Genomic DNA, 25,652 nt, shown 5'->3' with positions numbered 1-25,652 from the left:
TCTTCTCCATTGCTGCTGATGAGATTGATGACATTGGCTACATGAGGCTAAAGTATGTCCTGCACAAAGTGCATCACACTCTCCAAGAACTGCATAGCTGACATCTGCAGGCTCTACCTCACAGAAAGTTTTATAAAAGGGAGAAGACAACTGAAGTGATGTGTGAATGAAGCAAATTGTACCATCATAGGTCAAGAGTTGGATGTTGCCTCCCAAAAGAAGATGTAAGCAGGAATAAAATTACCATTTGGGGCCTTAATGATTTACATATGTTCTACATGTTTTTATAACTTCATCTTCTTCCCTGTGTGCATGTGTCACCCACAGGTTGTGACATCCTTCTTTGACAACAGCACCTGAATGCAGAACTGCCAATGAATGCTGAAGCATTAAAGAGCAAGAACACAAAACAAACAACCATTATTCCATTTCTGCTACTATACCAACTGTTTTCTGTTTGCTAGTGATGCTTGTCTGCCCTTTTCTGAATTGTTTTTAATTCATAGATCTGATTTAGAGCTGAATATTCATGATGGACTTGGATAAACGTAAGAAGATATTGGGAGACTGTGACTGAGGTAAGCTAAAACAGGTTCTCAGCTATAGTTCTTGTGCTCTCTTCTTACAGAAGTGCTCCTAAGTCAACCTGTTTTACCATGTTGCAAGAAGTAGTAACATTTTTTTAAAAAAGCTTTTTTTTTTTTGATGAGGCACGTTCTAAAGAATCACCTCATATTAATCAAAACCTTTTAAAGACCCATAAAAAATAAACCTTCCTTTTAAAAATGAAACTCAGAAGTAACACTTCATGTTAATTTTGCACTCTACTTTCAGTTGATTAGAGTCCGTTATAATTAGAATGAACTGAGAATTAACTGATGTCTTGAAATATTTTTTTCCTTTGATTAATAAAATCCTTCTTAGCAAGTAGAAATATTTAGGGATAAGACACATTATATTACATAGCACAACACAGTCTCAATCTTCACTTTAACTAGTCAAATGGCTGTAAGGAGTAATAATAAAAAAAAATGAAACATACATTTGAGAGAAATATTTTATGTGATGTAACTGAAAGTCAATTGAGGGCCACAGAAACTGCACAAGGAATTCCAATCTGGGCCATAAACAAACATGAACACTCCCTAGCACTCACAAAAATATATTACTCCAGAATGAGTAAATGAGAATTTTGTAATTCTAAATATTGAGATAAAAAAAGAATAAATAGTAATTAAGAAACTAGAAAAGTATTGAACATAGCTATTTCATGATTAGACACTGAATGGACAAATGGACATTTTCTGACTGGCATGTCTTGGAAAGCTGTCAGACTTGCCACCTGGCAGTGGTATTTTTCTTTCTTTTGTTTGTTGTTATTTTGTAGTCGATGGTTTGTTTTTTAATTAATGTTATGTTGTTCTTTTAATGCACCTCTTTTAGTAATGTATAATAAGATCTCATGAAGACATCTGGCACTTCATAGAATGACTGTATTATATGACATGCAAGGACTTTGATGTTTTTGAGATGATTTTTCTTAAAAGACAATAAACATTCACGTAATTTTTTGATACATCTTGCACTAACTTTTTATAACAAATGCTTAGCACTGAGTTGCTGTGGTTGGAATACATGTTATCACATTAACGTTAATTACTATGAGCCTTCTAAGGTGTTTATAAATTCAAATACTCACAGGCTAAAAGGACTTTGAAGAATAAACTGACTAACAGAGGCAACCTTAAAACACTAATACACTCCAGGAAAAACTCTTGTTTTCTTGCTGACATAAGGATTGCCACCAAAATCTGTTCCCACAAAAAGAACCCTGAGCCTCCATCTGTCCTGCCTCAACCAAAGGTGTCTGTTATCCTGCAGCTGTCACACTTCCAGTCTGGACTACCCATGTGCAAGAAAAGGCAGAATCAGATGCTGAGATTCACCTCCCTTAAATATATTCAGTGGTGGAAGACGGACACTTGGATAGGTGCCTCACAAGCACCTAAAAAGATTAGTAATGGTTGCTTGAACAAATAAACAAACCAAAAACCAAAATTTAAAAGAAAAAAAAAAAAAGAGAAAAAAGAGGAAAAAAGAGACCTCAGACTAAGTCAGACTAAGTGATGTTCCTCATATCCTATCTGCAATTAAAATTAGACATATGCATAAGATTTTTCAAGGTCTGTGTTTAAATTTCAAAAACAGAGATAAGTGTCAAAAATTTCTTTTAAAGCATATAAATGTTTAGAAATAAGTAAATGAGTGTATCCAAAACACTACATGTGGCAACCCGTTCCCACACATATACTTACAACACTCACACTTTTACCAAAAAAAAAAAAGTCACATGCATGAATATTTTTACTATCTTCTTGAACTATAAACTGAAGAATACAAAAACAGAGGAATTTTTATATACACATAGTCATATTTAAAATAAATACATTTTTAGGAAATAAACTCTACAGGTGGCCACATCTATCTCTGATGACAATCATATAGCTGTTATACTAACAGACAAATATATACTCATTTTTTAAATTGTTTGTTTCATGGAAAATAAAACTCACTTTTTGGATTCAAGCTACTGGCAAATATGCAGCCATGTGGAAATGTATTTATGCAATATATTTTGTTTTAAGTGTTTACCTGTTCTCTTTCTGAGACTGTAGGGAAATTAATACCTATGTCATTAATAATAATTAAGTATCTAGCATGGGATTCAGTCCCCAGACAATTGGCAAATAGTTCCAACATTAAAAATTATATAAATATATTTTTTAAATGCACATTATTAGGGTAGAAGATAACTCTGCTTAATGACCCTCCCCCTACCTTTTTTTTTTTTTTTTAACTTTGTATTATGCTTTGTGCTTTCTTACCTACTTGGAATGATACTTTTTGTTTCAGTATATGACTTAATTAATGTTTAAGAAATAAATCTTTGAGTTTTTCTCTGATCATGAAGTTGACACTGCTTCTATCAAATAGTTTAGTGGTAAAACTAAGTTTTGCAACTGCTTTGCTGATTTTTACAAATCTATGTGTTCTTTGGGGATGAGACGGGGGGTGGACAGAGAGAGATGTTCAAAACAGTAGGGATATATCTCCTATAAGTTGTTTATCAACTGGAAATTGATCCATTTACCTGGTGTGTACTTCATTTAAGTCACCTCATTGCATATGAGAAATTAGCAAAAGGTTAGCAGAGACAAAACAGGACTTACATGACATCCATGTCATTTTGCAGTAGCAGCTAGAGGCCAGGCATAATAAGACACAACTTCTAAAACCAATCTCTTAGATTCCTGCTATAACTGATGGAAGGATAATACTTCTGTTTTAGGGAGGGATGAATTGTCCTCCAGAAATGCCTTTTTCCATTTACCCTAGAGCAAAACTAATTAATCAGCTTGGGTCAGATATCAAACTTTTAGCAGACTAAAGTAAAGTAAAATGAGTCTAGTCCAAAGGCATTCTCAGTGCCTTTACAGACCTTTTCTAAGCTACACCAGATTTTAAATCACAACACCTGCTAAGTCGCCACAAAAAAAATCTGCACAGCCAATGCATGGTGATGTCTGAAGCTTTTAAAACCTTGAAATCCTTCAGCTTCAAGGTCACAGACATCCTAATACTGCCCAATTTCTTTATATAAAATTTCCACAAAATACAACAGGCCTTTTTTTTTTGTGTGCTACAGAGTGATAATGAAATATGATGAAGGAGATATTGATAAGTCATTCCAGCTGTAGCTGCTCCCTATTGAAATCTTACATAAAATGACAGCAGCTAAAAAACAACCAGTGTTCTACTTCCCTATATTGGTACTTAAATAATAGCAAGTTGAGCTGCAAAACATTCCATTGGCATTAAATGAGATGTGGTTTTGTCTTGACATGAATACAAATAATGCATCTTAAAACTAATAGCTTTGCCTGGATCTGTTTCAAGTCCTGAGGATGATTTTATACTCACATTTCTACAAAATTCATGTGATGAGAGGTCTCTGGGAACTGTTAATTTTAGCAGTAACTAATTAACAATCTCAGGCATGCACAAGTGGAAACCGTATTCCAAAACACATCTCCTTTTGTCTTTAAGTTAAAATGTTTGCCTTGGCATAGGGATTACTGCTCACCAACAATTAAGATTTTTGGAAGCATTCATAATTATTTGTTTTCTTGAAGTTATAGGAGAAAAATGACTGATAAAAATTGAAGTAATATTATGTTATTTTCAGGTAGCCTTTGATGATGAATTTTTTAAAACCTTGTGCTGGTTATTTGAATAGTCAGAACTGTGAGTGCGAATGACACAAGGTCTTCAGACTCATTCTTGGCTAGCAGAGGGCACTCCAGACCACCATTATAATTTTGGTGTTATCATGCTCACGGAGGAACAAAAAGCTTCCCTTATTTGTGAATCCCCAATATATTTCCCTGATGAAACTGGAATGGTTGGAATAGCCCAGGGGAGTTAAGGGACACTTTTACTTTCCTCAAAGTCAGCCCTGTATTCCACATAGAAACAAAGCTGATGGTCTGGTCTATTCTCATAGTAACTGTCTTTGTTCCTTAACATCATTTGTCTTCTGTACCTTCTCTGCTTCATTTTTCCTTTCCATCCAGTTTATGATTGTTTGCATTCTTCTCATTTTATCAAATTTTCCTTGTCTTCCAATATACTATTATACTACATTTTTCTCTATTTTTATATAAAATCTTTTCCTAGCTTTTCTCCTTTAGATCAATTTTTCTTCATAGTACATTTATCCTTGAGTATCGGAAGTCATTATCCATCATTATTCAGAGAATGAGTAACAACAACTTCATTTACCCATATACTGGCATGTAACATCTGATCTCCGCATTACATTTATCTTTAATTTTTCTCCAAGGCTCTTGAGAAAAAAAAAAAAAAAAGGCATTATTGAAATAAATGTATACATATCTTATTAGCTTTATTCACATTAGCTGAATTCACACTTTCAGGTTTGCACAACATCCAGATAAGTAATAGGAATACTATTTTCTTGCTAGCTACTATGAACAAGATTTTGCAAGTAACTGTAACTCTATTGATAGTCATAATTAATTCTAGCATGAAGGACAATACCCAAAACCTGACGTTTCTTTCAAATCAAAGACTACCAGAACTGTTTGATTGGACATTTTCAAGGGGGGAGGAAAAGAAAACGCTTTTGGGTTCTTTTGTAGATAGTGAAAATGTCACATGCATAACAAATCTTACATGTTATTTTATTTATTATTGATTTTGAACACCCAAATGTCTTCTGAGAAATCACCATGAATCAGCAATGTGCCCTTGTGGCCAAGAAGACCAGCGGTATCCTGAGGTGCACTTGAAAGAGTGTTGCCAGGAGGTCAAGGGAGGTGATCCTCCCCCTCTACTCAGCCCTGGTGAGGCCACACCTGGAGGATTGTGTCCAGGTCTGGGCTCCCCAGTACAAGAGGGACGTAGAACTATTGGAGTGAGTTCAGAGGAGGGCTACGAAGATGATTAGAGGACTGGACCACCTGTCATACGAGCACAGGCTGAGAGAACTGGGCCAGTTTAGCCTGGAAAAGAGAAGACTAAGGGAAGACCTCATCAATATGTATAAATATATGAGGGGAGGGTGTCAAGAAGATGGAGCCGGTCTCTTTTCAGTTGTGCCCAGCAAGAGGATGAGAGGCAATGGGCACAAACTGAAGCACAGGAGGTTCCGGCTGAATACAGGAGGACATTTCTTTACTGTGAGGGTGACAGAGCACTGGAACAGGCTGCCCAGAGAGGTTGTGGAGTCTCCTTCTCTAGAGATAATCAAAACCCGCCTGGATGCCATCCTGTGCAATGTAGTCTAGGTGATCCTGCTCGGCCATTCTGTGGTTGGACTAGATGATCTTCAGAGGTCCCTTCCAACCTTGGCCATTCTGTGATCTGTGAAATCCTTAGGCATAAAGGACAGCTCCTTTTCTTGTAGAATTTGGACACTGAAGAGACACGTGAAGAAAAAAGTAAGGATTTCCTTTTAGGATATGCAAAATCTAGGCTTTATTTTAAGCACTACAACAGGCTTCCATATGAGTTTGAAGTGATGTGGGTAATTGTTCTGCAGATAGATGTGAGTTTCTCTCTTTGCATTTGAAGTTGTTTAAATATAGTCCTGTTTTAGGTTATTAGCATGACACTGAACTTGAATGAATGCACCCTTCCTCAGACCCCATCTACATGTAAAGCAGAATTGGTGAATTAACTATGTGGTACATATGGCCTGTGACTTCATTTGAAACAGTGAAATTATTAAGTAGGCAATATCATTTCCAGCTATTAAGGAAGTAAAGTCCAGCAATGCATTCGAATTAATACATGAAAATACATTTTCTCCTTATTAAAAGCATTTGAAACTCTGAAGGTTATTCAGAACACCCAATTTTAGTCTAACATTAGGTGATTAAGCTAATTGGCTAGTTTCCACATATAGACAATGGAGGGGATGATTTATAGTAGGATCCATAGATTTCCAATCCAAATGTTAAATGAACAGCGTAAATGCTACCTGCTGTATCCTCTATACCTGCTGGCTTGTACTGGTCTTGAAATTCTACTCAGAGGTCAATTTTTTATTTATCTATTTATTTTTCCCCAGAAGAAGATTTTCAATAAGGCAGGATGGAAATCTCAATTTTATCAAGGCTAAGAACATATACGAACTGCAGTAATTTCAGATTTGATGAACCTGTATGCCAAACACAGAGGATGAGATGTCATTGCCCTGAGTGAAACCCATTACCAAAGTCCCAAGACTCAACACATCTGACATGGTCTCCAAAATCAAAAGATAACACCTTGCACATCTGAAAAATGCTTGTTGATTCAAGAAATGGGGGACCCTGGCAGATAAAACTCCCATATATTTAAAATCCAACAACTTTTCTCTCTCTTTTAATGTCTCAGTATCTCTGCAAAATAAACAGCCAGCCCAAGTGTTTCAGTTCAGAACAAACACATTTCATTTCCCTTACAATGATACATCATGCTTGAATAAAGCACTTCTGGTATTTTTAACCTAGTGACTCTACTTTGTTTTTTTCAGCCTACTTGAAGCTTCTCTGTGTTGTTAGTTCCTTGGCATATCAGCAATTCAGCTGCCATAACAAAATGCACAATTTTAAAGGGCTTGTTTTTAGATTAGTGTCATCATGAGATATTCATTTGTAAATTGCTTATTTATCATCTGACATAGATTTCCGTGATAAATCTCCATTACTTTACTTATTGTTCATACAGGACAGTGGAGTCATCAGGAAGATGATGCACATAAGCACAAAATCAAGGGAAAAATGTAAAAAGTGAGAAAAAGTATACATGACAAGTATATGCGCAAGGACCCAAGAATAGAACTGATAGGAGGATTACAAAATGGAAAAAAATCACTCTTAGAATGGTTAAAGCAAATGATCTGTTTATTCCAATAAAACTTGTCCACAAACTTGTCCTAGGATGCACAGTCTGAGCCCTTTCTGAATGTGGAATTTCTCTTGTCTCCTGAACTTTCTCTTGTCTTGTGAACTTTAAAATATCACAACTTCCCAAAGAGAAGACAAGTTGAATAATTCCACAACATGTTCCAATACCTCCAAAATTTTGCTGCAGCATGAAAAGCTTAATTTCATATTTTATAATTCTATTTCAAATGATTTTTTTATTATTTATTGATTTTTATTTTTAAGAAAATACTGTGATTGTAGTGGTAAGATATTTCAAACACAAGTTTCTTTCTGAAAATGTAAACATGGAACTCTGCAACTTATTAAATATCTTTCAACGTTTTTAAAGGAGGTTGGAAGTAGGAAAAAGAAGTCAAAACCCAACAAAACAAAACTGTCATTCTTACAATCACTTTTTAATTTCACCATAATGGATTTTGCCTGTGTTATTTTTTTCATTCTAAAAGGTCCTAATCTGTTACTGAAAGTGACTCTCCAAGGTCATTTCATGCAAATCTCTTAGGACTGTTAAAGGAGACTGGGTAAACTTTTTTTGTGTGTGTGTGTGTGTGGTTTTTTTATGTACTTCATATACTTTAAATGATTTTTGAACATTTTAGCAGATTGAGTATGGGGAGATCCAAGTACTTTCTTTGGAGTATGATTCAGAAATACTGCTTCACTTCCTGACTGTATGTTGTTAAATCACATGGGTCCTTCTATAATGATTTTAATTAGTGAGATGAAAGATTCTTATACACAGAAAACAGATTTTCCTTTGAATGATTTACAGTAATATTCAGAAAATTGATGTTTTTAATAGAAGCATGAATCCTTGCATAAAAAAAAAAAAATGAACTTATTGATTTTAGTGAACTTCTATGAACTTCTTGAAGTGCTGCAGAATCTTTTAGGTTTCCAAAACATAGGTTGAAAACTATTCACATTGATCACTGTATCACTATACCTACAGCATGCTGATGCTATGAAGGAGTGTAAACAACACCTGCAGACAGGAATTTAATAACTCAGTTGCACTTATGAATCTATTATATTGGAATATATAATGGTTCCATCCTTTCTTTTCCCACTATAGTTTAAATGTGTTCCAGATCCACATACTTGATGAATTTCACAGCAGAAATAGAGTAGTAGGTCTTTTGACTATGGAAGAGATTATGAAAATCTCCATCCTTCTTATTAGCTTTGTGAAATGTTAAATTTTCACCCTGTAAAGATAGGGATTGGCATAAAATCTGCACAACCTTGTACAATGCTGAAGATATGCAATAATCTCTCTGTTAGTATTTCTGAGCATAAAGTCATCTGGAGACAAAACAGTGAAAAAAAACACTGTCCACCTGCTGAAAAAAGCCTGGTAATGAACAATGTGAATAAGGTGAGTATGTTCAAAAATAGTAACTTAAATTATGTTCAACACTGACAGAGCCATCTAAGTTCAATATTTTTTTAGAATATTAAAATTGAACTGTGAAGTAATGAATGACAAATTCTTCTTACAGAGTCAGTAATAATCTGGCACAGGATTGTAGTGCATAGCAATTGATAAATCTCTCCGACCTTGCACTTGGAGAGTGTGTCATGTAAGAAAGACATGCTGAATGGTGTAAAATCTGTGACTATTTCATAAACAGGAAATTTTCATTTCAGAAAACTGGTTTTAGGTAAAGTGCAAGGCAAATATAAAATAAATAAATAAATAAATAAATAAATAATAAAGGTTTGTATTTATTTACAAAGCATTTGGTTTTAGATAAAAAGAATTCAAGCCTCCAGAGAAATTTCCTTAATTAGTGTTAAGCAAAGCACAGAACTTGCTTCAAATGCAGAAGAAAATCTTTTATTAAGATACTGATTTCAATTCAATTGATTTTTTCAATAACCATGTCCACTAGGATAGAAAATTTAATTCAGAAAACCGTTTACTATATCTTAATTAAATACTGAAGAATGTTGGAACATCTTTTCTGAGATCTAATAACAAGATAGCCAATTAAGATGTTAATTCTGAAATAACAGACAAATTGTGCCCCGTGATTTGTACAGCGGCTCTGAGTTTTGCAATTGTTTATGCGAAGAGTGGCTGAGAACAGTCTCTCATTTAAGTGACTGATTCATTTGTTTGAACCTGAATGCTCAAATTTTCCATGTCTCTTTAAGCAAGTAAAAGAGGATTCACCTGCAAAAGGCTCAGACAGAGACAGAGATTAAACGGACTGAAATAATTTAACACCTGAAACCAATAGATGGGACTTTATTAGAAGCAGTGAGTAGCATCTATTATTAATATTAGTTTAGAACTCAGAATTCTCAGACACAAACAAGGCATGGGGTGTTAATTCCTCTACAGGACACATGCCACATAAAATCCTCAGACATAAAATCAGACACAAAAGAAACAAACAAACAAACAAACAAACAAACAAAACACCACATCATTTAAATACTCAAAGATAGGGAAATATAAATAAATAATATCATGAGATAACATGATAGTTGATGGTCTTGGTATATTAAGTTTTGTCATATTTTTCGAAGGAGCAGAGAGGAAGACATCCAGAGATTTCAAAGAGAATAAGATATTTTGTGGATGTTGATAGGAAGCATGTCCCAGCTATAATGGACTACCATGGAAAAAAGTGCTTCGCAGGAGTTACTTCTCTCCCGAAAATACTCATTGACAGAAGCTTAATTCATAAACATTACTTATTACTATGCCTCATGGTTTGGCACAGGATAAGCTTAGCAGTCCATACGAAATGAATTCCTCTCTGCAGTGAAAAAAATCAATAATAACAACCAAAAAAAAAAAAACACCACAAAACCTAGACACAACCAAACCAACAAAATAAAGAAACAAACAGCACCAAAAACTAACAAAGAAAATAAATGTTTATTGATATTGCTTACAGCTGCTATGTCTCATGTAAGAGTCCATTTAAACTAAAATAGTGATGAGAACTACATCCCTAATGTGATACAACCATAATGAAATGAATCATATCACAAGAAATGAAGGTAATTCCCACAGAACAGAACAAAACAAAAGAAGCGAACAAACAAACAACAACAACAACAAAAAACATATATAAACACAAATTTTTCTAGCTGAATGTTTTTTAACTGTCATACAAAAATAATCTAATTTGTATAACTTTAGGGAGCTTTTTGAATACTGGCAGGTTTTTTTATTTTTTTTTATTTTTTTTTTATTTTTGAAGTACTTTGAAAGAGCACAGGTTATTAGAGCTGGGAAATTTTATAAAAGTTAATTTCTATAAAAATGATTTTGTTTTTCCTAAAGTGCATATTATCAAGGAAAATTGTTAACAAAGTTTCAACAATTTTTTGTGTACCAATTTAATGAGTGAATGCTAATCAGTAATTTATTTATTTATTTATTTTTAAGTGATTTGTTTTGAACACTTCAGATGAAGTTTCCTTGTTCTTGACCACTGATACAGATTGTACAAACAAAATAGCCATGAGATACCTTGGATTACTTTAATAAGGTTCATTTCCAAATAGAGCCATTCAAAGAATATCCTTGTGGGTAATCTAGAAGAGTCTGGAACAAACCTTAAAAGGTCACTCACTTGCTTCTGTTATTGAGTACCCAGTTGCTATAAACATATGAACTGTTAGAGACTGTGCATTCTGCTTTAAGAGCCCTGTGGGAGAGGGTCACCACTAAAGATGATGCATATAAGCAACATAAAGCAACCTTAGAAACTATTTTGTGGTTTCATGCATCCAGATTCGCTCTTTCTCTCAGAACTTCCAGCCATCTAACACACCAGAAATGCCAGGATGTGACATCCCCTGACAAAATCAGAATGGGGATGAAATCAAGGTACAAAATCAAATTTCTTTCTTGAAATTTCTCCCCTGACATGCACATACGGTAACTGATTCAAATATTTGAAATTTATATTCCCCAGGTTAGTCCTGGCTATGAATTCCCAAACCTGGAAGGATTTGGGGGCACTCAGGTCCTTACAGTTGGTAGGGAAACTATTTGGTCTATATTTAGTTATTATTAAGCTGCTAAACAGTAATTGATATTTAACTTGAAGCTCCTTTTCAAGTTAAAAGGCAGTAAACAATGCCAGAACCATCCACTGAGTACAGAGGGAAGGTGTAGGAGCGTGCAGGAACGTGAATTTGCTATAGTGTTTCTGGAAAGGATTCAAGGTAAAGAATTCTTCCTGATGTTCAGACAGAACCTCCTGTGTTCCAGTTTGTGCCCATTGCCTCTTATCCTGTCACTGGGCACCACTGAACAGAGCCTGGCTCTGGCCTCTTTGCACCCTCCCTTCAGGTATTTAAACATATTCATAAGTTCTCTCTAAGCCTCCTCTTCTTCAGGCGGAACAGTCTCAACTCTCTCAGCTTCTCCTCACGGGAGATGTGCTCCAGTCCCTTAACCATAATCTTGGTGGCCATCCCTTGGACTGTTTCTAGTACATCCAGGTCTGTTATGTACTGGGGGACCCAGAACTGGTCACAGCACTCCAGATGCAGCCTCACCAATGCTGAGTAGAGGGGCAGGATCACCTCTCCTGACCTGCTGATGATACTTTGCCTCGTGCAGCCAAGAATACCATTAGCCTTCTTAGCATCAAGGGCACATTGCTGGCTCATGTCCAACTTGGACTCCTAGGTCTTTTTTGGCAGAGCTGTTTTCCAACTGGGTTGCTCCCAGCATGTCCTTGTGCCTGGAGTTGTTTCTTCCCAGGTGCAGGACTCTGCACTTCTCCTTGCTGAACTTTATGAGATTTTTTTGTCAGCCCACCTCTACAGCCTGTCAAGGTCCCTCTGGATGACTGCACAGATCTCTGGTGAGTCAGCCATTCCTCCCAGCTTCAATTCATTCGCAAATTTACTGAGGGTGCACTCAACCCCATTGTCCAGATCGTTAATGAAGATGTTAAACAGGACTGGACTCACTATTGACACCTGCACTACTCCACTCTTTACTTGCCTACAACTAGACTTTGCACTATTGACCACTACCCTCTGGGCCTGTCTGTTCAGCCAGTTTTCAGTCCCCCCACACTGTCTGCTCATCCACAGAATCATAGAATCATAGAAATCATCAGAATCACAGAATCATAGAATGGTTTGGGTTGAAAGGGACCTTAAAAATCTAATTTCTAAATTAAAATGTCTAAATTAAAAATTTCTAAATTAAAATTTCTAAATTCTAAAAATCTAATCCCTGCCATGGGCAGGGACACCTCCCAGTAGACCAGGTTCCTCCATTCTTCACTAGCTTCTTTATGAGGATCTTATGAGGGATAATGGCAATGGCCTTACCAAAGTCTAGGAAGACAATATCCGCTGCTCCATTAGGCTGATGATTTCATTATAGAGGCTTCTCAGGTTTGTCAGGCATGACTTCTGCTTGATGAATCTATGCTGACTTCTGATAATTTTATTCTCTTTCATGTGTCTGGAAATGGTTTCCAGGATCTATGATTAGCTGTTCCATCACCTTCCCAGAGACTGAAGTGAGGCTGACTGTCCTGGGTCTTCCTTCTTGCACTTTTTGAAGATACAAGTGACATACACTTCTTCTAGTTGCCACAAATGGACAAAGATTATAGAGTGGCCTCACAATCACATCTGCCAGATTCCTCAGCACTCTTGTGTGCATCCCATCAGGGCCCATGGACTTGTGAATGTCCAGTTTGCTCGAGTATTCCCTGACCTGATCCTCTTCTAGAATGGGTGCATCTTCCTTACTCCAGCCAATCTGTCTGGCCTCTGGGGCCTGGCATTCCCGAAGGACAGTCTTTCTGGTAAAGATTGAGGCAAAGAAGGTATTCAGTACCGCAGCCCTTGAACTGTCTTGGGTAACCAGGTCTCCCCTTTCCTTCAGGAGAGGGCCTTCCTTTTGTCACTGAAGTTCTTGCAGAAGGCCTTCTTGTTGCCCTTGATTTCCTTGGCCAGATTCAATTCTACCTGGGCTTTGGCTTTACTAACCTGATCCCTGGCTAGGAAAGCTAAAACCCTGATAGAATTGTTCATTAAAGAATTATCTTTCTTGAACATGAATAAGTTCCTACACTTGAGTAGACTCCCTTTGTAGACCCCTCATTTCTGAAGAGCAGGTGTCTTTTAAACCTGTACCTGAGGAAGTACTTCACATCTGTCCACCCACCTGAAGATCAACAGCACCTCTGTTTTCCCAGGAAGCCCGTGTGCCTTTTAATAGAGTAGCAGGATCAAGGGGAATGCTAGTAAAGGGTTGTCTTCCCTATTTCTCAGCACATAATATATGTCAGGATGTATTCACCCCAAACCCCCCTTTGCTGGCAACAGAAGAAAACAATTCACCTTACCTAAGATCAGATTCACCCTGTGTATATGTCGGTGTCTTTCCATTGATTTAAGTGAGCTCAGGCCAGTTCAGCTCTGACCATATGTGAGATCAATATTGCTCCTCTCAATCAGTGCTATAAAATGTTCAGATATAAAATTGTTTGAATTAGAGTGAAATTATGATGTAAAACCATTACAGAGATAGGTCTTTTTCTTTGATATGCATGACTCAAGGGTGAGAAAATTCCCATCTCAGAAAGGGTCAAACAACTTTCTCTGGGAAACATCCTGAGCTCAAGATAAGCTTCCCTCTTTGAGAAAATTAATGTTCAATATAGCCTGTTATAAGAAAGCCTTAGAAAAAAGCAACTGTTTCCCAGGCTGCGATAATTTTCCTGATCCTGAGAGGATTCCCAAGAACTTCAGAAGAGAGCACAGAAAAGTGGTGTTTTCACTGGTGAGTCAGAAACACCTTGACTGCATTCCTGTGGGTACAACTTTCTACACTTCCCAACTGAATTATTGTAGCTGAACATAACAGAGGATCTGTGCTATCTGCTGCTGTTTGTTATTGCTGTTGTTCCCAGGGTGCTTCTTTAGCCCTATTGTTTTCAATTGGGAAAGAGGAGTTAATGTTTTGTGGAGTATGAATCACTTAGTCTTCTAGCTACAAGAGCACAACCAGAATGAAATAGAAAACTGCCATGGAGCTTCTGGTGGCCAGTAACTGAAACTGGCACATTAAGTTCAATGTACTGTGGAATAACAGGGGGAGATTATTAGAAAACACTAATTACCTTTACCCAAGACCTTGTACTAGGAGATCCCCCATGACAAGGACTTATGGAGGAGAAAGAAGTAATTAGATTCCTGACAGACCAAATGCTGCATAAGTAATTAAGCTATTTTCTTATTATTGCTACATAATATCAGTTATATATCTTATGGAATAAAGAAATAAACAAAAACAAACAAACAAAAAAGATAAATCTTCCTAAAATTTTCAGCTAAGAGATGACAGCTTCAGAAGCAACTGTCTTAGATTTTTTTTTTCTTTTGGAAAACAAACAAACAAACAACAATAATAATAATAATAATAAAAACACCCACACACACAGTGTATTCAGTAATATCCATCTACTTGGCATTTCAAGTAATTAGCTACTTACAAGAACAGATGAACTTCCTGCAGTTAGCCTTTTTGTTTCTGGGCATTCACTTCTATACAGGGGTTTCTAGATGCTTATATAAATATCTGTGGCCAGAGCAAGGCATTAAACAACACTTTTTAGTATATTTCTTCTAGTTAATCCCCCCCAAATTTCTGTTACCTGTATAGCTAACATTAAGCCTTGTGGTTTATAGCAGTCATCCTCCTCTAGATATTGATGATAAAAGAATATATTAAAATATTATTTCCATTAGGTTAGAAATGCTCAGATAAAATCAGGTTTTGGGTGGTTAGCCCTGCACATTTTGTTACTCAGAAAAAATTTAATGAAGCACATATTTGGCTATGAAAAGCAAATTGATTTAGCCAAACCCAGAAATGTTTGAACCCATGCAGAGTTTGGAATATGATTAAAAAAAGAAAATTATTTAGCTTTGTTTTAACTGCTACAATAGAAGAAATAGTTTTAATTTTGGCTTCCACTGGTAGAATCATCTAAGCCAATCATGTTTTAAAAGTGTCGACATTGGAGATTAACACTGATTTGTGCATATCAACAATTATAGACAATTAATGTTTAACAGCGTACTAGTTAAAATGTATTAAATCACTGTTTTATAACTGCATTTTCCAAGATAGAGATGACTTTTTCATAATGATTCAGTTAGTCTCCACTTCATTCATTGGTACAACTCAACATGAATAAAGGTTGAAGGATACATCCCCTGAGTAAGTATAGATTTTATTTTATTATCTTTGCCTTCCTAGTTAAAATACTGTTCATTAAATCCATTCTGTTATTACATTGTTTGTAATTAATAAGAAAAAGATCAATGTAGTTCAGCTTGGATCTTATTCCTTGAAACGGTACATGGCTCTTTTATCTGCTCTTCCTGAAAGCAGTATCTTGCCAAGATTTACAACGTCTTTTCAAGGCTGTAGTGAACTGAATTCTACCAGAATGAGGTTTAGGGAGTTTTGGTATTTCATCCATGTTATCAGTTACCTTCAGCCTTAACCTCTGGAGACACAATGGCTTTACTAAAAACTATAATTTCAGCCATAGTGAGGGGGAAATTCATTGCTGTGTGTGATACTTTGTCATTTTAATAGAGCGATAGAAAAATGAATTACATCACAAGTTTACAAATCAGAAGTTTTCATTACTTCTAGTAAGATTCTTCCATAATCATTCAGCAGTGTTAATGAGATAGATTCCTCTGTATAAATCTCTGTTGCATGGATAACATCTTAATGTTCAGGTCTTTGGGGTGTTCTAAGTAATCTTAAATCATCTCAGATGTAGAGTTAGAGAAAGCCTTTCTCTGCTTTTCTGATTCCTGTTTTACTCTTCTAAACAAAAAATGGGATATATGTAACAATAACTGTGAAGCTGAAACAATTAAATGAATATGCTTCTGTCAACCCAGTACTTCTGCTCCTTTGTCTGCTATGCTTTCCTCCTATTTACCTACAGAAAGAATTTCTGGGGGACACAGAAACAAAGACTTGAACAGAATGGGTGGCAGATTTGCTGGGAGAACAGAATGTTCCTGGGCCATGTGATTTGGAAGAGATGCACTTCATCAGGAGGTGATACTATGGAGCCACCAACCACTGGGTCTTCCCTTCTCATAAACACCTTCTCTGTGTCCAGGCACGTGCACGTGGTTTGTGTGTGTGTAATGAATAACTCTTTCTGGGTGCAGATTCTGGGTTCATGTAGATACATCAGAAAAGAAAGAACGAAAGAATGAATGAAAGCTTAAAAAATAACATACCTACAGAAAATAGAGAAAGGTAATATAAATGAAATCAATTTTAAAACCTGATTAATACCTCTCAGCAAACTTATGTTTGTCACAACGGTAATTTTAGAGGAGCAGAAACACCTTTTTTTTTTTGAACAAATATGCACCACACATTTAATGGAGAGCATTTTAGGCTTACTTAACTTCATTATCAGAAAATCTATAGCTGTTGTAAAGATCAGAAAATCTCAAGGACAAGAATAGCTTTCATCATGTTCTGAATATCTTTAAATCTTTCCAGGAATATATACTGGAACACATTTTTAGTGTTACTTTTAATGTTTTAAATAATTACTTATTATCAAATATCAAATTACTAAATGTTGAAATAACCACACTGGAATTTAAGTTCTGAATTTCTTTTCATCTTTTGATTTTCTATTTTTGAGAAGAAAGCATCTCATTGTTTCTCAAGCTTAAACAGAAAATGTTTCCATTGTTTCAAGATTATGTTTAATTTCTTATCTTAGACTTGAAGGAGTCTTTTTCATCTCAAAATGGACTCACCTACTCACCCCAGAAAACTCGCAGTGAGCATTGCCCATCGTTCCTAGGAGACATATTTGAAAAGAACAGTCTTAAATGAACCACCCTTAGACTTTTCTCAGTCTAAGTTTTAATATGCTGTTGGCTACAGCAGAGACTTAAAGTCATAGATAAAATCAGAAGCATACACTTCTCGTGAGAGAGTGAAGTGCACCCACAAATGGACAAAATTTTCCAACAAAGCCAGTGACTAGATTTCACATAAGACTGCAAGAATAGGTCTGTTGGCAATATAGAGTTGTCTGAGATCACATCATCTTTTTTTTTTTTTCAGCCTGAGGATGTCACCTCATGAATTTGTCCTTTAGCAGTAAGAATAAACCTTTTATACTGCTTCAGAATTCTTTGCCTCTTTTTCTCTGTTTCCCTTCATCTCATTTCCATTGAGACAATAGAAGTCTCATGTTATTCCAAAGTGTGAAACAGTTTAAAAATTAAGTTAGAGATTAGGAAGAGTGTAAAGAGCAGCTGAGCATGGGAAACAGTTGCCTGAGGAATCTATGGGATTTTCATCTTTGAAAGATTGTAATTAGATCTATCTAAAGATGGAACAAGCATGAATCATGTAGAATAATCCTGCACTGCAGAAGTGGAATGACATCCTGAGGTCCCAGCCAGTGCCATTTCCTACAGTCTCATGGCACAACTCCACTCAAGTGTACAGCTGCAAAAGCTATCTTCTCTTGCTTTTAAACACCAGTCTTAGATAAGAAATATCAGATCCTCCAGGAAATAAATCATTTAATTAGACACGTTCTTGCAATGCAATATTTGACTTGTCATGTCATAAGAAGGACATATTCACTACCAGTGCCAACCAATTCTTTGTTTCCTATTGAGCAAGACTGCCTACTGAGCTCACTGAAGTAGTGACACTTTATGGCACGTGTGAATAACCAAAAGAACTTAGGGCCTTGTAGTGTGAAGGGTGTGAAGGGCAACACAGGTGCATAGTAAAAGAGAGTCTCCACCCCCAGCTGCTCAAAGTTGAAAGAAGCCATAAAAGACAAAGTTACTGAGGAAATCCAAGGACACAGAAATGCAATGATACGTGCAAAACCACTAATAAGGACAGTGACAGTGCTAGGATTAAAACTTTTATCTCTGAGGTCTAAACTCCGTATTCATGACATACCCCTGTCTGAACTTCCATTTTACTCACACCACAGCATTGCACAAGGGCTTTCATTACTGAGACATTACTTTTGATTTAGAAGATTCCTAAACTGCAGATTAGTCAAATATTTAACAATGCACTGGAAAAACTTTGCTCCATCCTAGACTGTTGTCACTTCTTGCCAGTCATTTGCCATTCACCACTTCCAGAAACAATAGATAGGTTTGGTGGACCTTTGATCTGACCTCATACAGCTACGTTTACTGATCACATATATATTGTCTCCATTCAATCCTCAAGCCTTGACTTGTGGAGTTCTTACTTTCATCTTTTGTGATTCATAACATAGAAAGAAAATGATCCTCCTTTCAGTTATTACACAAACATCCTTGGACAGCCACTGTACTTCTTCCATCTGCTGCAGGACACACCTGGAGGTATCTGTTGTTCATAATGAGGGCCACTGAGCTACAGGACTGCCAGGTAGAGGAAAACCACAAAGCTTTCTTTCAAAGCTAAGTCATTCTTTAACCTCTAGTCTGCATTACCACTGACTAAGGCCACAGTTTGAATAAAGAAGGTAAGACAGCTTTTCACTTCTCATGTGCTTTTTTTTGTTTGTTTGTTTTGTTTTGTTTTGTTTTTTCAGCTCTAGAAAAGCAAACCTTTTTTTCACTTTGGGTGGTAATGAAGAGTCTGACTTAATGCTGCTAATTACAGAGCATGTGTATACTAGGTATAATGTGATAGCTGCTTTTCTACACTACACATGGGTACCTGAATGAGAGAACTCAATGAGATAAACGAACAGGCAGCAGAGGGTTGCATCAGATGCAACAGTATTAAGGTGAGGCTGTAGCAGGCTCCCATCCACCATGGACTGAAAAAAAAAAAAAAAAAAAAAAAAGGAGCAGATTCCTGGAAGATGTTGGGTTTGCATGATTGTGTGCTGAAAATATATTTTTTTACCCACATATTTTATCCCCATGGAAGAGATCTGAACACTTATACTATGTTTAGCTTCTACATTTTCTGTCAAGGACTACACTGTTAGAATTATTCCAGATAAAAGAATTTTGGCAGATTTATTTTTTCCCTGAAGCAGCAGAAATAACCAAAAATGAATTTAGAGAATATTTCAGGCCTGCAAAATTTCATTTCTTCATTTATTTTACAATAACTACTCAATTTCTCAAGTTTGGACTTGTACAAACACAGAAAAAGGCATGTTAACTACAGCATTCACCCACACCACCCAGAGCACTTTCAGAAGGCAAATTATTACATCCTCTGCAGTGAGATCTTTCTTCATCCAAAAGACACTTTTGCAAGTCCCACAGAAGATCTCTCTTTGAATTATTGAAGAGCTCATTTCCTTCAGATCATCTATCTTGCTTTAATTTTCCTTCAGCAATAGTATCCCTTTTTGGTTCCTAACCAAGTTTTCTTCATATATTGCTGAGTTTCCTATCAGTCAAATGACTTTTTGGACTTCCTGGAACTAATGGTCCTCCACATTTTATTCTCCCTTCTTATCCTTATCTCTACTACTAACCTTATACTTAGCTCTTTTTGCTGCAAGATCTGTGAGCCTCAGAATCGATAACAATTTCCTCCAATCCACCTTTACAGGAGCTTAACAGGTATGTTTTTTAGCAGAGAGATGATCTTCAAGAGGTGATTTGCAAAGGTTAAAGCATACATGCGCTGTTCTGAGAAGAACAGATGCTGATTCCTAGCACAGTTTCTTAATACTTGATTCGTCCTTTCTATAACTATGATAATTATCACCAAGCCTTTCCTGAGCCACTGGACCTTCTTCTACCCTCTTGGAGACCCTCACTTGAATTGCTTGTGATCACTGCTTGTGACACTCTCAGAACTGATGTCTTCCCCTTACCCACCATCAGCTGGATGGCTGAAAATCAGAATAAGTACTAGAGTCTAAGGAAATATTTATTTCCACCTCCACTAGATTTTTTTTTTTTTTACAGTGTGTGTTTAATTTTGTCACTTTATACAGAACAAAGTCCAGAACATATTAATTAACGTCTTTTTACTCATAAAAAATGTAGTTAATAACAGAGTAAAACTGAGATGATACACATACTGGAACATGAAGCATATGGAAGACTCAGTAATTCCTTCTAGATCAATACCACTTTTGAAATGCCATTTGGAAGCTGGAGATGTTGAGCAAGCCATTTTATCTACGTATGCCTCTACTTTCCCTTCTTCTTTCCATTCTCCTCTCCTTTAAGGCAGGAAAAGTCCTATTATAATCCATTTAGAACCACAAATGTTTTGCAAAACTTACTCTCTTGTTCTCTGGGTTTGTACAATAGCTACTTTTATCCTATAAAATAAAACAAACTGGGGACAGCTCTCTTGTCTGGAAGTAAAAGGCATGCAAACCCTACATCCATGTATCTTAATACTGTTATAGACCAGAACACAGTGTGTGTGTCCCAACTGCCTGCTGGTAACCATCCCTGACAGTGCCATCACCAACACCATGCCTGAGACTCCTCCCAAAAATGTTAATTGCTACAGGCTAAAATAATACCAGCAAGAATAAACAAACAAATAATTAATTAATATCCAGAACTTCTACCTGTTCTCTGACTCCATTTTATTTAACACATGTAAAGGGAATATGCATAATTTCAGTTGTGTCTAGTAGTTTCTATTATGTTATAAAAACTCATGTGAATTGGCACTATAACTTTTAGTTATAAAACTAAAGGCATGAGAGATGTGTTGGAATACTTGTAGATTAAAAGCATTAGATAAAATTATTACCAGAGAGAGTTATCACAGAGGTTTTCTTCAAACACGAGAAACTAATAGTTAAGAGGAAACTAATAGTTAAGAGGAGCAGGATGAAGGTGTACTTACAACCTGAAACAAAACTTCAGCTGTTAAGGCCAACTATTACACAAAATGAAGAACAGATGAAAATCACATACAACCAAATCATTTTTACCTACACTATTAATACTCCATATTCATTTCTGAAATATGTTCCAAAGTTATTCTGCTACATGAGTGTATAATTTCTTCTCTAGTGAATTTTATCTGTAAGTATATCTCCTGGCATATGACTTGTGGATGACCAAAGCAATAAGCACAAATAGATGTAGCCTGGTGTCTGTATCTTAAGTTGCGTAATGGTTAGGTTAAAATAGCACTTCTTCCCACACTTGAAAGTCATCACGTTCACCTTTTTATTTGAGGTTAAGTCCAGTTCCTCAAGGTGCATGAGGTAAATATTTGCTGAGCTTTTAAAACATTTTCCATTAATTAAAATCTCTTGAACACTACAATCACTAATGACCTGCCATCTTTCATTTCCTTCACAGGCAGGCAATGCAATTTCTAGAACCGTGTAGTACATCAAGAGTGGAGTGTTTATTGAAGGATATCTTTTGGCCTCCCTCTATTCCCCTTGGGGTTCTACAGTGTGATTTATTTGATATATGTGTTTCTTGACCACTCTGTTTTTTTGTTTGTCTGAGCATAAAAAAGATGGGAGCAAAACCAAATCAAATATTTTACAAAAAAGGTAAGAGGAAGTGGAAAGTTTGATATCTTGTGATTTCCCACAGAACCTCTGTGTGGCCTTGGGAATTTAATTCTTTTTGGGCACTTAAAAATTAAGTCAAATAACTCTCCACAGCAGGGAGAAGCAACATGTGTTTGTGTAGGTAGAGTAACATAAGTATCCATTAGTATATGAAGCTTTCCTTGCGAACCCATTGCATTTCAGCAACAGGAACTCTCTCTTCTAGTTGGAGCATCTATTTATAAACTTCTCAGTTTATTTTGGTAGCCCAGATCAAACCCAAGATCAGAGCACAAATGAAAGTGTAAATCCTATCCCAGCCCACTTTCCAGTGTAGCTTCACATGAGACATTAGTTGCATGAGCTTTCTTTTATTTCAGATGTAGGATTTTCCCCTTTGAATGGTCTGACATATCTGTTCATTTCAAACTTTTGCTATTCTGGTTGTAAAATCTGGATTCATTCTGGTGTCACATCCATCTTAGGTTAGTGCCTTAAGATTTTCTCCACAGAGACAACAAATGAGCCTAGCTCTGGACCAACAGTTACATGTTCATAACCAAAAGAGCCCAACAGATGAAATCAAAATAGTCTTCAACACGCTGGGATTCTGGAAAATGGAGCTTTAACTCCCTACAGGAACTCAGTACATCAATGGACAACAACGATATTATTGTCTCACATCCCATCTATCTCAAGAAGCTTTCCTGCAAGCTTTTTATAGTCATATACAAGTCATATACTGAATAACAATTTTCTTATAGTTAGTCATGACAGTTCCCATTGCAGCTAGAAACAGATATTTTAAACTGAGAAAATGAAAAGCCAGTTCTCTCTAGACTTTGTTTTACTGAAGAGCTAAAACTTTCCAATTGTCAGTTCTGAAGTCCTTATGCATAAAAGGATCTCTTAAAGCTAATTTTAGCACTGTTGTAAATAAGCAAATCCTATACAAAATTAAGTATGTTTTGGGATCTGCAGGAGCTAAGGGCCACCATAGCTTTTGAAAGCAATGTTTACATACTTTATTTGTTTGATGTGGCAATGGAGTGACAACTTCTTGTGTTTAGGATAAAAGAAGACAACAAAGGTCATATGGCACCAGTTCCAGATGAAGACAGTGCAGGTGGTTTTTGCTACACTTCACTCTGAGCAACTAGCAAGTAGGGTTTCCACCTAAGTCAGTCTCCAAGACACTCTTTGTACAAGCCCTTTTCTGGAACATGATTCCTCTGAGCTACTTTAAATGTCCACATTAAAAGTAATGGACCTAAGAGGGTCTTATCTTTTTTATTTTATTTTATTTTATTTTATTTATTTTATTTTATTTTATTTTATTTTATTTTATTTATTTTATTTTATTTTATTTTATTTTATTTTATTTTATTTTATTTTATTTTATTTTATTTTTTATTTTCCATTAACTACAGTGATGACTAGTTCACATGCAAATGTCTAAATTGTAGACATATAAATACGTTTAGGTGAATATCATCCTAAGGACAGTAGTCCGTTTGGATGTCAGAAAAGAATCAAGATGACCCCTAGAAGAGACTACAGAGAAATGTATTTGATGTATTTGAAAGGAAGGGCAGCCACAGCAACCATAAGACAGAGAAATATGTAAGTAATGCATCTCAAATTACTAAAAAAAATATATATATATATGTATATATATATAGGCTGGTTCTAAAAAGGAAGGGTAGAGGTAGAAAACCCTGTTGTTGCTTTCCCCTTTGTGTAATAGGGAAGGATAGCTGTGTGCAACAGGTAGTCTGTGAATAGTGGCTGCTGTCCTACCTGTGGGACAATCCTAGCAGACCAGCTTTCAAGGCAGTAGGGCAGAGCTACACTCCTTACATGTTGCCCTGAGTATCTCTCCAAGACAGCTGGTTTCACTGTCACTGTTTTATTCCTGTTCCTGTACTGTTCATTCTTGGGACGACGTCAGGTCATCTGTCTAATAATGCACCAGAAAGGCAACTGGTTGGCAAAAGGTTATCTGACTCCTGAAATGCTCCATTTTGTGGTCAAGACACCATTTTTCTTATTTTATCTAAGGTCCACCAGTTGATTCAGAATATGTGGTAAATAAAAAGGTCCCAGAAGGTATACATTTATGTCTTTTACTTTTCTGCCTACTAACCCAGGGACCTTTTCTGTTGGGCAAACATATATCTGAGAGAGCTTTCCTTTCCCCCCTTGGTGGCTAGGGAAAGAAAAGCTGCTATCATTGAGCCCCATGTAAGGGAAAGGATTACCTATTTTTTGCCTTTAGCACACTAGGAACAGATAAGTACATCAGCTGAAGAAAAGGAAGAAAAGGTGGTGGTTAACCTTCATTTTGGAGAGATTTCACATCTACCCAGGAGACACATCAGCAATTCTTAACACGATGTTACATGAACAAGGCTTATCTTCAGGCTGTATATGTACATTATGAATTTTAAACTTCCGTGAATGTAATGGATGATACAAATCAAATGCTTGTGTGTCAGCTTTCCCTCACACAATGCTGTTAATAGGTCTGGCCAATATTGTGTTTGCATGACATGTCATGACAATTATATATGTCTTTGTACAATATGTACCACCATGACATGGCTGACGTTACTTTCTATCTTTTAGATATGCACATCTCTAGGAGAGACCATGAGTGTGGGCTTTACATATGCTTGACTGGACTGTCTTTTATTTTGCCCTACTCTGAAAAGACTGGCTATAACTGCCTAGCATTACTCACCTGCCCAGCAGCAAAAATTCTCCAGCGAGTCCCAGGCGCCTCATAGCCATTAAGAGCCCTCTCACAGTCATGCCTTCGCAGAAGCAGGCAACCACTCTTGCCTTGGGCAAGTGGCTCCGGAGCTTTCGCAGCAACTTGTCAAAGCTCTGTTCACCAGCATTGCTATAGATCTTGTAGGAATGTGCAATGCAGATCCCTTCCTTGGCTGCCATATCTTTGAAAGCTTCCATTCCACTTTCACCATAGTTTCCTAAATGCAAACAGAGACACGTATGCACATATTAAAATCTGCAGAAGCGTTTTTTGCTTTGGAAACAGCAAACATTTTAAAAAGTACATAATATAACTGCACAGAGATCAGTGTAGCGATCTTAAAAAAAAATAATAACACAAACACTTTAATTTATTCATCCATTTTTCAAGTCAAGATCAACAAAGTTTCCTAGAAACCTCACTTCTGTATAGCAGCCTTCTTCTATGTTGAAACCAAAGTCTGTTAAGTACCTCAATACCTGTGGGAATCTGTTCCAAAATGTCTACAGCAAAATCTGTATAAATTGCATGTTGCCTTCTGATTCTCTTAAGTTGACTGAATGTGGTCAGTTGCTCTGAGGTTTACTTAAAAACAAAAACAAACAAAAAAAACCCATACACACACACACATGAAAAAAAAATAAAGAAATCTTTTGGCTATATTCTTTGGTGTAATATTTTGACTATAAACAAAAACAAAACAATTGCTAATAACAACATGACTGCTCATAGTGCAATCTGAACAGCAACAACATTTAAATTACACTGAAAGGTAATAGCTATCCTGTGAAGAAAGTTTTTCTGATGACTCAGGAGAATGAG

At 36.2% G+C, this 25,652-nt stretch overlaps 1 protein-coding gene across 8 annotated transcripts in view; it reads right to left on the bottom strand.

The window, feature by feature from the left end:
* GRM5 (glutamate metabotropic receptor 5) overlaps positions 1–25,652 on the bottom strand; it is a 292,635-nt gene that overhangs the window by 137,093 nt on the left and 129,890 nt on the right. For all 8 annotated transcript variants that reach the window (XM_083840275.1, XM_083840276.1, XM_083840279.1 and 5 more), the window contains one exon: positions 24,798–25,047. In XM_083840275.1, the coding sequence (XP_083696401.1) occupies positions 24,798–25,047 (250 nt within the window). The remainder of the gene's footprint in view (positions 1–24,797; positions 25,048–25,652) is intronic.

Source organism: Anser anser (genome assembly GCF_964211835.1).
Source record: "Anser anser genome assembly, chromosome: 1".
In the NCBI taxonomy this organism is placed as follows: Eukaryota; Metazoa; Chordata; class Aves; order Anseriformes; family Anatidae; genus Anser; species Anser anser.
The sequence above is the reverse complement of the archived record's forward strand: the minus strand, read 5'-3'. Positions and strand labels throughout refer to the sequence as shown.